General features: G+C 47.2%; 1 protein-coding gene across 1 annotated transcript in view; it reads left to right on the forward strand.

Moving 5' to 3' along the window:
• Nucleotides 1–14,830, forward strand: part of LOC126278318 (uncharacterized) — a 174,834-nt gene that overhangs the window by 111,735 nt on the left and 48,269 nt on the right. Inside the window, exon 4 of the mRNA XM_049978336.1 lies at nt 9,729–10,152. Within this exon, the coding sequence (XP_049834293.1) occupies nt 9,729–10,152 (424 nt within the window). The remainder of the gene's footprint in view (nt 1–9,728; nt 10,153–14,830) is intronic.

Genomic DNA, 14,830 nt, shown 5'->3' on the forward strand with positions numbered 1-14,830 from the left:
CCTTTGAGAATCATGTCACATGTACTGCTGCTTCCTGTGAACTCAGGACTGAGATACACTCACACTCCACCGACAAATACTATAGAGACACATCAGGGCTTTATTTAAATGCAAAGAAACGTCAGGGCTCTTGCCAGACATGCACTAGACTCCCCACTCCCCATAAACTCTTACAAGTACTGGAAAGCATTCCATCAATTCATTGACAGTAGCCCCACAACTGGCTACCCACCCCTTCACAACAACCATCCCTTACCTTGGAACTGGAAAAAAGCTGACCTCTTTGTATCCTCTGTGTCTGACATCTTCTTCATCCCTCGTGGCCCTCATTTTAATTAGTCCAACAACCCAGGCGGCGGGCGCTCTTGCTCTCCTAATCGCACCCCCAACGGCCCTAGGCCCTACTGTCTACATGCGTTGGTAGAAATTAGTTTTAACATACGTTGAAAGGTTGGAAAACTGCGACCAGTCACTTTTCATCATAATTTATTTTGTTTCATGACAATTTGCTCTTCCAACGGACTATGTGATCGCATGTCACTTGCCTTCGATTCCGCTGCAAAGATTTTATACTCTCAAAGTGAATGTTGCGATTGTTGCCTAGAAAAGGTTTCGCCTTTGAGATAATCTTGTCAGCCTTCATTAGGAAATATTATACAAACTTCAAAACTACATTTAGCTGACTTTGTATCCTTTCCAGCCAACACCACGGCGAGGTAGTCTCAAGAATTCGGCCCACATTAAATTTCTTTACAATGTTTACAATATTGCTAATGATTATATTACTCTGCCTTTCAATATCTACAAATTTTTCAATGATTCTAACGTTTTCTACGTCCTTGTAAGTTCTATGCATAGGCCATACAAGTCGGAAGTGATTTTAAGTTCCCATCACTTTGGAGTTTCTTTAAAACCTTTTCAATCCTTTCGTCAGTCTTCATTGCTGACTTCTTTTGTTTTTTTCCCCATCAAAGTTTAAAATTAGTCGGCCAAACTCGTGACCTTGGCGCTCTGCATCTTCTCGAAGAATTTTCTCTAATGACTAAACATTCGGATGAACTTTTGACATTAGTGTATTTATTCTTCGATTCCCTCCTTCTGCGACGTTATTTATTGCGATAGCGTCTTCCACTATAGTGCCTCACCTCTCTTGAAATTTGTTCATTATCGACCACTGGTCCACAAAATAGTCATGAAAATCCTGAAGCTTTTACTTTGCACGAGTGCTCTCCTGAATACACAGCCTACCATCAACCAACATCTCCAGGGGAAGATGTGTTAGAGCAGAACACATTCTTATGTGACAGTGTATTTCCTCGAGGCCGCAACACTGATCTTGTTTCCACAATCATTGACTGAAATGATAATTGCAACCAGTAATCTCTTTTCCAGGAAACAAACTTTTAGCTACGTTGACGATAGCAATTTCCAAGTCCATAGACGGAGGTGCACGTTAGTTTTAATAGCTTAAAAAAAGTTCACATATTTCTCGCTTTTTATTTGGCAGCAAAGCATAAACAACTGGAAAGGTGTTTGTTTCCTTCCGAGAACTAATAAGGTCGACATGGGAGATAAACAACTGTCCAAACAACTCGCTCAAACTCTTGAATGTTCCATCCACGAAGAATGATTCGCGGTCTGATAAGCACGCTTTTCCGTTTCCGCTGGCAAACACCGGTATTCAGTTGTTCGGTACATTCTTACACCTGCAGGTAAAATATTACTGCCACCAATCATCAGCTAATTATTTTCTTGGAAGAATATTCCTCCACAATCGGTGGGATCTTGTGTAGTTCGCTTATATTTTCGCCTAATACTGTGTAACGACTGTTCCGCACTTCTATGCGACGGAAACGGTGTTGCTAACTGTATGTCGTAGCATGGACTGAAGAGCTCGCCTACTTCTTCAACATAAAGTAATGAAACTGTAGCGTCTGTTTCTTTTGCCAACTTTTTAGCGCTGACAAAATGTTTTCGCACTCTATGTGCTGCTTCATCTGGAATACAAAACTGTGTTATTTTTTGTGGATAGGCTTTCTTCGCGTTTATTCTTTTTAAAGTTTACACGACGCCAGTGATTCACATCTTGTTTGTTTAGTCCGGTATATACTGATGCCCGTAGTGAACCAGTGAAAGCTTCCCTTTGGTAGTCTCGGTAAACTCCATTATCTCAGCTCTAAAACACATAACACTACTTGCCTGTTAGAGGTCAACCAACTGCAGTACTGAACTCTGGGAATAAACCACCCACTACGAACTGGTGCGGGGGCAGCGAACTCTTGGGCACTGGCCTTAATCAGAATACGTTGCAGGTAGTTACTACTTCTGGACTTCCCTGTCCAGTACCTACGAGAACATGCCCCTGTATTCAGGGCTAAGTGGCACTTGAGATGCTGAGAGAGCGACGCCTCTGGAGAGTGGGTGACTGGAAACGAGTGATCTGAAGTGACGATTCACAATACACTACGTGATCAGAAGTATCCGGACACCTGGCATACGTTCAACCAGGTGCTGGAAGGTTTCTTCGGGAATGGCAGCCGCATATACACGGAGTACTGCACTGAGGAGAGATATCGACGTCGGTCGGAGAGGCCTGGCACGAATTCGGTGTCCCAAAACATCGCAAAGGTGTTTTACAGGATTCGGGTCAGGACTCTGTGGAGGCCAGTCCATTACAGGGATGTTATTGTCGTGTAACCACTCCACCACATGTTGTACATTATGAACAGGTGCTCGATCGTGTTCAAAGTTGTAATCGCCATCCCCGAATTGCTTTTCAACAGTGGGAAGCAAGAAGGTGCTTAAAACATCAATGTAGCCCTGTGCTATGATAGTGCCACGCAAAACAAGGGGTGCAAGCCCCTTCCATGAAAAACACGACCACACCATAACGCCACCGCCTCCGAATTTTACTGTTGGCACTACACACGCGGGCAGATGATTTTCACCGGCCATTCGTCATACCCACACCCTGTCATCGGATCGCCGCATTGTGTACCGTGACTCGTCACTCCACACAACTTTTTTCCACTGTTAGATCGTCCAATGTGTACGTTGCTTACGCCAAGTGAGGCGTCGTTTGGCACTACCGGTGTGATGTGTGGCTTATGAACAGCCGCTCGACCATGAAATTCAAGTTTTCCCACCTCCCGCCTATCTGTCATAGTACTTGCAGTGGATCCTGATGCAGTTTGGAATTCTTGTGTGATGGTCTGGATAGATGTCTGCCTAATACACGCTACGACCCTCTTCAACCGTCGGCGGTCTCTGTCAGTCAACAGGCGAGGTCGGCCTGTACGCTTTTGTGCTGTACGTGTCCCTTCACGTTTCCACTTCACTATGGCATCAGAAACAGTAGACCTAGGGATGTTTAGGAGTGTGGAAATTTCGCGCACTGATGTATGGCACAAGTGACACCCAAACACCTGACCACATTCGAAGTTCGTGAGTTCCGCGGAGCGCCGCATTCTGGTCTCTCACGATGTCTAATGACTGCTGATATCGCTGATATGGAGTACCTGGCAATAGGTGGCAGCACACTGCACCTAATATGAAAAACGTATGTTTTTGGAGGTGTTCGGATACTTTTGATCACATAGTGTATATCCTGTGGCAATGCGACGGACTGGTCTGGGTGTGGGAAATGCTTGGAGAATGTTATCAGTTATTAAGTAGAGTGGCAGCAGTGAAACACGGAAACGGTGGTACTATGGTACGGCAATGTTTTCGTAGTTGAGTAGCGGTCCGCATATTGTGGTCGAGGAAACCTGAATACGAACAAGTTTTTACAGTACCGTTTACTGTGTACACGAGAATAACGGAGACCCTGTTCGGAGAGGAATATCGTTTGTATCAGCATGACAATGCACCCTGTTCTATAGCAGTATGTATGGGGGACTGGCTTTTAGACGATAACATTCCCGAAAGGACTGGCTCGCCCAGAGTTCCGACCTGCAGTCTGCAGAACACCGTGGAAATGAGTTAGAACTTGGACTTGGCTTCACTTCCCAGCGTCCGACATCACTAAGTGGTCCGGGTTCGCTGTCGAGGAAGAATGGGCTGTACATCTACATGGATACTCTGCAAACCACATTTAAGTGCTTGGCTGAGGGTTTATCGCACCATCTTGACAATTCTCTATTATTCCAGTTTCGTAAAGATCCCGGAAACAGACGAACACGTACATCTTTCCGTGTGAGCTCTATTTTATCACGGTGATTGTTTGTCCCTATGTAGGCCGGCGTCAGCAAAATATTTTCGCATTCGGAGGAGAAAGTTGGTGATTGGAATTTCGTGAGAAGATTCCGCCTCAAATAAAAACGCCTTTGTTTTAACGATGTCCACCCCAAACCTTGTATCATTTCAGTGTCACTCTGTCCCCTATTTCGCGATAATACAAAACGTGATGACCTTCTTTGAACTTTTCCGATGTGCTCCGTCAGTTTGTAACACCATAGCTCTAGTGCTGTACGGATTTATTTTGCTTTTGTTTTATTTAATACTACATCGCTGAGCTTCTGTAAATGTGTTTGTTTGAATCGATAACATAAAATTGTATACTCCTTTCTTTGTAAGAACTTTGATGTCTTTATTTGATTCTATGCAATGTAGTATAGCTGTCATTTAAATTCTTTGTCCCATTAGGAGGGAACAAAACTTACTATATATAATTGTAATTTCTGAATAAATAATTTTGTGTAGAAATGTCAATATGTGCAAAGGTTCTGTTTTATTTGATGTATTTGGTTACTGTTATGTAAACTGATGATCCTCACTTAGGGTTCTTAGTTATTATGTATGTAAAAGGTGTTGTGGTTCCCCTCGGGAACGGAAGTGTGTAGCGCGCGCAAATTGTGGTTGGCCTAGGTAGAAAAGGTGGAACAAGAGTCAGTCGGGGACGAGCTACGGGTCGGGGACGAGCTACCAAACTGTGCACTGCCATGTAAAAGATGCATATTGTGCTGGTTCCGAGAGAGGCTTTTTCTGCTACTTTCCAATGCCTCGGATGGATGGATAAATAGCTGGAACTATTCTGGAATTTGTAGCTATCACCGCCACCAAGAAATGACAGAGTCCAGCAATTCTACCTGCAATTCCACCTACCGACATGCAATCGCCACCACATTGCGCAATCACTATAATGGAGCACTGTAGCAATGTACAGTGAAGGATCAGCTTAATGGATGTGTTAGTGTGCTTAAATATAAGGTAATTTATAACTGAATTTATGTGCCTACCTCAATTTTTTCCTTATCATAATACCTCTCAGGTTCCTCTACGTTTGAACTAAAGTGATTACCGAGTGTCCCTACTGAAAGAACATTAAAGACCAGTGTTTTGCTAATTAATGCCTCTTGAACATAGTAAAAAGAAAGTTAAAGTTAATGTGACAAGAGAGTGACTTAAAATTAATGATGCTTGATGAAAATAATTTTCCTAGTAAAACTGCTTATTAATGTGTTGATGCCAACTTCAAATTACAAGTTCTTAAGGCTGAGGCTTATAAAGTTTTGATTAGTAAATGATCACATTACTGCCTATTGTAAATCGCAGAAGGTGAGTCAGTATCTTACATATATCCTAATTTTGTGTCTCACTGTAGTAAAAGTGGAAAACTGCAGTTGTGAAACGTCGTATACTCCTGTTTGCTAAGTGTTTGTCTCTCTTGTGTATTAGAAGTGCATATTAATAGTATAACAGGATCGACAGGTTGTCTATTGTGTTAATGCTCGGTAATAAGTAACGGAAAGACCACTAATTAGGAAAACCTTAATTTCTTTATTCAAATGATAGTGAGAAGCAACCTGTTAGTGGATACCAATTAACTTTCATTTTAAATAGTAAAGTATTTAACTGAGAGAGACTTAACCTATGTACAATTTACAGGGTGTTTCAAAAATGACCGGTATATTTGAAACGGCAATAAAAACTAAACGAGCAGCGATAGAAATACACCGTTTGTTGCAATATGCTTGGGACAACAGTACATTTTCAGGCGGACAAACTTTCGAAATTACAGTAGTTACAATTTTCAACAACAGATGGCGCTGCAAGTGATGTGAAAGATATAGAAGACAACGCAGTCTGTGGGTGCGCCATTCTGTACGTCGTCTTTCTGCTGTAAGCGTGTGCTGCTCACAACGTGCAAGTGTGCTGTGGACAACATGGTTTATTCCTTAGAACAGAGGATTTTTCTGGTGTTGGAATTCCACCGCCTAGAACACAGTGTTGTTGCAACAAGACGAAGTTTTCAACGGAGGTTTAATGTAACCAAAGAACCGAAAAGCGATAAAATAAAGGATTTGTTTGAAAAATTTCAATGGACTGGGAACGTGACGGATGAACGTGCTGGAAAGGTAGGGCGACCGCGTACAGCAACCACAGAGGGCAACGCGCAGCTAGTGCAGCAGGTGATCCAACAGCGGCCTTGGGTTTCCGTTCGCCGTGTTGAGCTGCGGTCCAAATGACGCCAACGTCCACGTATCGTCTCATGCGCCAGAGTTTACACCTCTATCCATACAAAATTCAAACGCGGCAACCCCTCAGCGCCGCTACCATTGCTGCACGAGAGACATTCGCTAACGATATAGTGCACAGGATTGATGACGGCGATATGCATGTGGGCAGCATTTGGTTTACTGACGAAGCTTATTTTTACCTGGATGGCTTCGTCAATAAACAGAACTGGAGCATATGGGGAACCGAAAAGCCCCATGTTGCAGTCCCATCGTCCCTGCATCCTCAAAAAGTACTGGTCTGGGCCGCCATTTCTTCCAAAGGAATCATTGGCCCATTTTTCAGATCCGAAACGATTACTGCATAACGCTATCTGGACATTCTTCGTGAATTTGTGGCGGTACAAACTGCCTTAGACGACACTGCGAACACCTCGTGGTTTATGCAAGATGGTGCCCGGCCACATCGCACGGCCGACGTCTTTAATTTCCTGAATGAATATTTCGATGATCGTGTGATTGCTTTGGGCTATCCGAAACATACAGGAGGCGGCGTGGATTGGCCTCCCTATTCGCCAGACATGAACCCCTGTGACTTCTTTCTGTGGGGACACTTGAAAGACCAGGTGTACCGCCAGAATCCAGAAACAATTGAACAGCTGAAGCAGTACATCTCATCTGCATGTGAAGCCATTCTGACAGACACGTTGTCAAAGGTTTCGGGTAATTTCATTCAGAGACTACGCCATATTATTGCTACGCATGGTGGATATGTGGAAAATATCGTACTATAGAGTTTCCCAGACCGCAGCGCCATCAGTTGTTGAAAATTGTAACTACTGTAATTTCGAAAGTTTGTCCGCCTGAAAATGTACTGTTGTTCCAAGCATATTGCAACAAACGGTGTATTTCTATCGCTCCTCGTTTAGTTTTTATTGTCGTTTCAAATATACCGGTCATTTTTGAAACACCCTGTATGATCCTGCAGTGAATGTTAATAGTAATGATAAAAAGACCATTCAGTTTGAACAAGTCCTGAAAGTAATAGAGTGTTTCGGTATCTGTTATATTTTCGCAAATAGTTTGTGCTGCTCTAGCTGTTAGTTTCAATCTTACCGTAAACATATGTATGTGTCAGAGTTCACTGCACTCGCGTGTGACAAAGTATAGGTTGTGTTTATCCATTAAAGTTACTAATAACTATTTTCTTGAACGAGAATGTTAATCATTGTCTTGCGTAGTTAGGCTGGCGACGGTTTTCCTAATCCATTGAACAGTGCAGATAGGCAAAATTTTGTTTGTTACTGTTCAAATGTTTACGTAATTCTGACTTTCATTTCCGATAAGCCACCTCCGTTAGGTACAACATGGTCAACATAACAAAATTCCTCTCAGAGGGTAACACTGCTCTGTTGCTTTATACCATAATTGCTTTAACAAGATAGTTTTATTTCACGAGCTGCCTACAACTTTAAGGTTATGGTACAGCAGTAGCAGACGGTAGTGTTATAAGTTCTATCCGATAATGATCCCAAACCGCGCAGCAGTATTCTAAAAGAGGGCGGACAAGAGTAGTGTAGCAGTCTCCTTAGTAGAGTTGTTACATTTCCGAGGTGTTGTGCCAATAAAACGCAGTCTTTGGATAGCCTTCCCCACAACATTTTCTATGTGTTCTTTCAAACTGAAGTTGTCCGTAACTGTAATTGGCTCTGAGCACTATGGGACTTAACATCTGTGGTCAACAGTCCCCTAGAAATTAGGACTACTTTAACCTAACTAACCTAAGGACATTACACACATCCATGTCCCAGGCAGGATTCGAACCTGCGACCGCATCAGTCGCGCGTTTCCGGACTGAAGCGCCTAGAACTGCTTGGTCACAGCGGCCGGCTTGTGCGGCACAGTGTCGAAAACCTTCGGGAAATCTAGAGACGCGTAATGAATTTGAAATACCCTGTCAGTAACACTCAACACTTGGTGCGAGTGTTTTTCGTCTAGCGTGCAGTTGTATATGAGGTGTAAAAAAAATAAAAAATAAAAAAAACACAGCCGGAGACATAATTACAGAAACCAGTACCTGTATGTTAGAGGTATTGACGCTGGCTGTTGAGACACTTGTGCGACTGTAGCACAAGGCGGTGAATGGCTGTCTCATGAGATTCCCGGGGCTCCGATGTCAACCAGTTCCGCACGTACAGCTGGGCGTCGTCGTCCGACGAACGCCGGTATGCTGACGATCTTCTTTGACCGAGATGGCCCCCTTCTGATTCACCTTAGCACGGGACAACAGTGAACGCCCAGCGTTACTCGCAAACCTTGACCAGCCTTCGCCAAGCGATCAAATCAAAACGAGCAGGGAATCTCACCCGTGGGGTCATTCTGCTCCGCGACAGTTCAAAGCCTCATAAGGACAACACGGTCGCCACACTCCTGCAGAAATTCAAGTGGGAGGTTCTCGGGCACCTTCCGTACAGTCCGGACCTCTCTCTCCTTAGAGAGGCTCTGAGGGGCACACGATTCACCTCGGACGTCGACGTCCAGCTGTACGTGCGGAACTGGTTGACATCGGAGCCCCGGGAATTTTATGAGACCGCCATTGACGACCTCGTGTCTCAGCGGGACAATGTCTCAACAGCCAGGGTCTGTAATTATGTCTCCGGCGCATTTCTTTTTGAACGCCCATTATATACGATTGTTAGGTATAGAGTTATTGTATCGGCATATTCTGAGACAAAAGTGACTGGTGTATTATCTGGACCAGAAGACTCGGTTTTATTAAGTGATTTAAGTTGGTTCACTACTCCACGGATATCTACTTCTACGTTACTCGTGTTAGCAGCTGTTCTCGATTCGAGTTCTGGAATATCTCATCTATATACATTCAAAGAGCTTCCTGAAAGTGTCAGCACCAGAATTCGAGCTGTCTTAAAGGAGGGGCAAAGTCGTTACCGGCATACTTTTGATCAGATTTTGTATTCGCGGAAATATAAGGGGTAGGTAGTTTAATGAAAAGGAGTGCACAGTCGGTTTGACTGTACCTTATACATCGTAGCGGATAGTGTCGAACGTTTTCTAGAAATCTAGGGAGACGTGTCGAGCTGCACGTATTGCTTTCAAATCACGAGAGTTGAGGTGGAGCCGATTTGGGCGCCGTGGCTCAGCTGTCAGTGGCGACGGCAGACGACTGCGGAAATGTGTTACGGTGGCAGGTGGAGACCGGCGGCTGGCGGCTGGCGGCTGGTGCCGGCCGGCCGGCCGCTGCCTCCCCCGCAGCTCGCGTCGGGCCAGGGCCGGCAGCAGGAGGCGAGCCGAGGCCGTGGCCGCCGAGCTGGCAACGCCGGCATGCCTGCCGCCCGCCGCCCATTGGCCGCCGCAAGAATGCCCCCCGCCACAGCCCGGGCCCGGGCAGGCAGCGGCCGCCAGCACGCAGTCGCTTCTCGCGCTACGCTGCGGACCCAGGCACCGCGCGGCACGGCACGGCACGACCACGACACGACCACTGCAGGACCGCCGCCGCTACGACGACCGCGCGCCGCCCGCTCCGTGCGTAAGAGTTCGGCGAACGCGACCGCGCCGCGCAGCCGCGTCTTCCGCGCTGTCCACGGGCCATCGGCCAGCAGGCAGCTCCGCGTGGCGCCGCGCCGTCGCGCCGGCCACCGCCGAGGACAAGATTGCGAGGGGAACGGTGCCCGTGCAGGTGTGTACCGGCCGGGCCACGACAGCCACTGCTGCGGACCGCGCTCTTCCTTCTCTCCAGTTCGCTCTCTGTCACTCTACACTCTGGCCGCTACCCTTCTTCTTACGTTGCGGACATTTTTGCCAATAAGGGCGAGATAAGGTGCAGTGAGTACGCCCAGGCGAGTGCGTCGTTTCCCTACTACGTCGCATCCCGCGTTGCCGCTCGCCAGTGTGGAGGACGGCCGGCAAGGAGCAGCCTCGCCCGGGCCAACTGCTGCGCCCGGATCCGTCTCGCGAATTGTGCCCTCAGTGCGTCCCGCCTGCCACAGGAGGTGTGTGCGCCGAGACTCGGGGACAGCGGCAGAGGCGAGCGGCCAGCTGCCGCCACGTCTTTTACTGCACCGTCCAGCCTACTTTTATTTCTCGTCCGCGACCGGTTTCACCCTCCTACGGCGATCTCGGAGCGCAGCACGTGTTTTCGCGTTCCGCAGAAGCAGACGGCGCGTGCTGCGACGGTGCCGCGCCGGCACATTCGCTGGGATCGTCGTTGTGCCGACGGAGGCTCTACGGCCGTGCTACGCTTTCAGCGACGTTTCTTCGTAAGAAGCCCTTCCGTAAAATCTTTCACAGTGTACACTTCACATTTGCGTGAAATGCTACAGTGCGTACTCGGTGAGTTGTTGCTTCCGCTACGATCTTTTCCGACTACGAACAGAGTGACACGTTGTGCAATCCCACTTTTGCGGAATGCGTAAAAATACCGTCGAGCGGCCAGAAACAGTGACGGAAGTACCGGTAAGTGCAGTTGCGTTAGAAGGTGCCGCCGACGACGACGCGAGAGAAATGAAACGAAATCGAATGTCGTGTGCCTAGGACCTCCCGTCGGGTAGACCGGTCGCCTGGTGAAAGTCTTTCGATTTTACGCCACTTGGGCGACTTCCGCGTCGATGGGGATGAGACGATCGTTATGAAGACAACAAAACACCCAGTACCTGAACGGACAAAATATCGCACCCAGCCGGGAATCGAACCCGGGCCCTTAGCGTGCGATTCGGTCGCACTGACCACTCAAGTTATCGGGGCGGACGCGAGAGTAAATTAAATGGCAGACAAATAGAAAGAGCGACAGTGTATTTTATGACTGTATCTATAGCCTTTGTAAATTTCTCTCCGTGACCTGTTCCCTTTATTTGAAACAAATATTTTATATTAGTATTAGTGTTACTATTGACGATTAGCGTTCGATTGTCGCCAAAAAGAAAACTGTCGCATTCAAATATGCTCAAAAATATCATAAACACAAACTGTAATGCTCGTTCGTTCAATATGAATTCGTTTTCGTAGCATTTTGTGTTATCTCTCTGTTCTTCACGATTGTAATTTTGGTGAACACTCTCTCGCAAGTCACGGTTCCACCGACAATAGTTTCTATCGCCCTGTCTTTTCGGTCAAATGTGTGCTCCGACAGCATTAAGACAGCGTCCACTTTCACGGTCGACTAACTGCTGTCTATCTCCGTCCGTACTCGCAAGACGCCTTTACGGTGTGGCACCGATGCGAGTACCACTGCCACTGATGCAGTCTCAAACGGGCCCAGGAAAGAACAGTTACTAGTAAATCTTCTGAGCTAAAATAATTGATGGCTTTTTCAGAAGATTACCGGAACAGGAAACCACTCCGTGGCTTAATGATCGAAACTGCGTCCAAACGCGCTGTTGTGTATGTCCCCAGTCGATGCTGTATAACAACGGGAGTAGACCGACCAGCAGTACTCGTGTGTCGATCCAGGGACGGTTTCCCAAGTCGCCTTACGGACAGACTACAGTCAGACTCTCTCTCGCAGCTGCGTTTCCTGCGATTAGTTTTATTTGGTCGTTCCACGGTAAATCACTGAAGCATCCTGAATTCCTCATTCGTGTAATCGCAAAATGACGGGATCTCTCACCCTATGAATGCGCTGCATCTGCCCTCTTACTTTAGTGAAAGAAATCTTTGACGAAGATCTCCGACAATGGCGCCAAACAGTACTGCTCGCGAAGGAGACGTTTCGCACCTCTGTTCAGCATCGTCTGCTCTGTGCGGACATCGATTTTCGGCAGAGCGGTGTACAGCGCACGGCACAGCGTTATGTTCCAGTTGGCTCTTTCTCCTTCAGTTCACTCTGCGCGAGCTGTATCTAGCTTAAACGTTTCTTAGAGCTGGCAAGGGGAACGATACACAGGGGTTTTTAATATATTCCTAGATTCGTCAGTTATTACCCGTTCTCGGAACTTTGTGAGTAAACTTTGACGGGGGTACTTTACTTCTTCCTTCGATCGTCTGGTAGTTGAGTGTTTTAGGAATTTTTGTGACACTCTCCCATCGACCACACAGTTCTGCAACGATTCGTGCTGCTCTTATATGCTTAGCTTCAACGTCACCTGTTACTCCTATCTGGTACTGTTGCCACACACTCGAGTAACACTGTAGGATGATCCGCACAGGAGTTCTGTAAGTCATCTCCTGCCCAGCATTCTACGGATGAACCGGAGTCTGCCGCCTGCTCTACCTGTGACTGAGCCTATGCGATCGTTCCATCTGATATCACTATAAACAGTTACAGTGAGGCATGCGCGTTAGTTGGTCGATTACAACTGTGACTTGTTGATGTTGCAGTCACAGGGTGCAGTGCACAATTTTACATGTGCGGACATTTAAAGGGAGCGGTTGATGTCGAGATGGACCAGAGGTGTTTGCAGTGAGCTGGCTACGTGCTGCTCCCTGCCTGACCTCCCGCTGCCCCCTCACCGCCCTCTGCTGCGCCAGCTGGCCCAGCTGGACGTGGCCGCCGCGGCCGGCGCACAGCTCTCCTCCCTGCCGTCCATCCACTCTGTCCCAGCAGTATCCACGCGACTGGAGCGACAGATAATTACATTCCAACTTCCTTGTCACTCGTAACAGCTTCGATTAAAAAAAAGAGACACAGTTGTGGGACAAGCTGTGACACATCCGACAGGCTGTCAATAGCACTGCATTTTCTCGCTACGTGGAGGGGCTACGGAGACATCAAATACGCATACGCAGGCAGAACCGAAACTCAACCGACAAAATATCGGAGACTGTCCGGAGGTATTTTTTTGGGTACAATCGAGTCTGGGCGCTCGCTGACTCATTACAGAGTAACAATGTAATCACGATTCGTCCGGTTTCTAACACTAACTGCCTTTTTTTCTGTGAAGTTAGTTTAGTAACAGTGAAAACGCTCGCAGTATGTAGTTACCGTAACAGGGAAGGATCCGGTTTCTCATATGTATTGTGTATCACCGTTTAGAGGCACAAAACGCGTGGGTGTTTTCAGCTCGTTACTAAATGCAAATAAGTAGGAGCCCGAGTTGATAGGAGCTGAAGGAGTCCAGGTTGCAATGATATACGGTACGGCACACTGTTAGAGAGAAGGATTATTATTCGAGAAACACATAGTATAGTGAAAATTACTTATCTTCAGTAGTTTGTAGGACTGCAGCTACAGCTATAACTAACACAGCATACTCTCAGGGACTAAGACTGATGGGCCCTCCTCAGAGATTCGATGCAAACGGAACTGGCTGAGGGCCAATTATGAAATAGCGTCTGCCTAGGTTGTAATCTAGCTGAGAAGTGAACGAGGCATACTCCAGTTCCATCGAGCTGCTTAGCCCGCTAGAGTGCGCTGTGCTCGGCAGACGACGGGCTGCCAACCTTGCGTTGCCGCGGCCTTGTAGTAGTATCTGTGGCAATGATACTACAATATGTGCCGATGTACACGTGCTGTGATGTGGTTGCACCGTGACATCGTCGTGCTCGTGTTCAGTTTCATTCACTTGACACCTAAACAACGTGTGTTTGAGTTAAGTTCGCGACCAGTGAGCCAGTCCCAGCTGCTGCGTGCTTCGCTGCAGAAACAGACCCGCGACAGAATCGAGCAGCACTGGAAGCCAGCTCGAGGCCGAAGAGTCAGCTCGGTCTTACTATCGTCAGCTACAAACAGCGTGAGTGCACGGAACATGTTTGATCCGAAGTAAGTGGCGCAACGCATAACGTCGTCATTTGTACTGTTCTTCCACCATTTCGTTTGCAATACAGATGCGGAGCTAAACGATGGTAAGACACTGTACGAAATGCAGTTAATCTGTAACGAGGTACCCGAAACCACAAGGTTACCTGTACCAAAACATTTGGAAAAGTCCCCGAATAACCTCGAGAATTTTGTCTCTGGAGTTCGAATACACCTTGTTAATGCGCGAGTGTTAACTTCCGCAGACCAGTAAACGTCTCCCCCCTCCCTGCCCCCTCCCCTTTCTGACATAATGGACTGTTTCGTGTCTTGCCAAAAGTATAACTTATACAACATTCCCCTTTGTGTTACCTCGACTTTTATACGCGCGAGTAAATTTTCCAGCCATCTGCTATTCATTTGCTTCCTGTAGCTAGCCATTGTGGTCTCACAATTGGCGTCTGCTTGTACGTGGCTACCTCACACGTTCGAGCAAATGTGCTTGCGTGATTCAGAAGGGACCGAGTCTCAGGGAGCAGCGGCAGTTCCAGCTTGTCCGGAGTGCCGGCCTGCGGACGCTGCAGCCCGCCTGCACACGGTGCCTGCAGTTCCGTATGACGCCACTGGAGGCGTCGCAGGCGAGCCGCCTCCGGCCGGTCTGCCACCTCGCAACGCAGCGCTCACA

The sequence above is a fragment of the Schistocerca gregaria genome, chromosome 6 (assembly GCF_023897955.1).
Source record: "Schistocerca gregaria isolate iqSchGreg1 chromosome 6, iqSchGreg1.2, whole genome shotgun sequence".
Classification (NCBI taxonomy): Eukaryota; Metazoa; Arthropoda; class Insecta; order Orthoptera; family Acrididae; genus Schistocerca; species Schistocerca gregaria.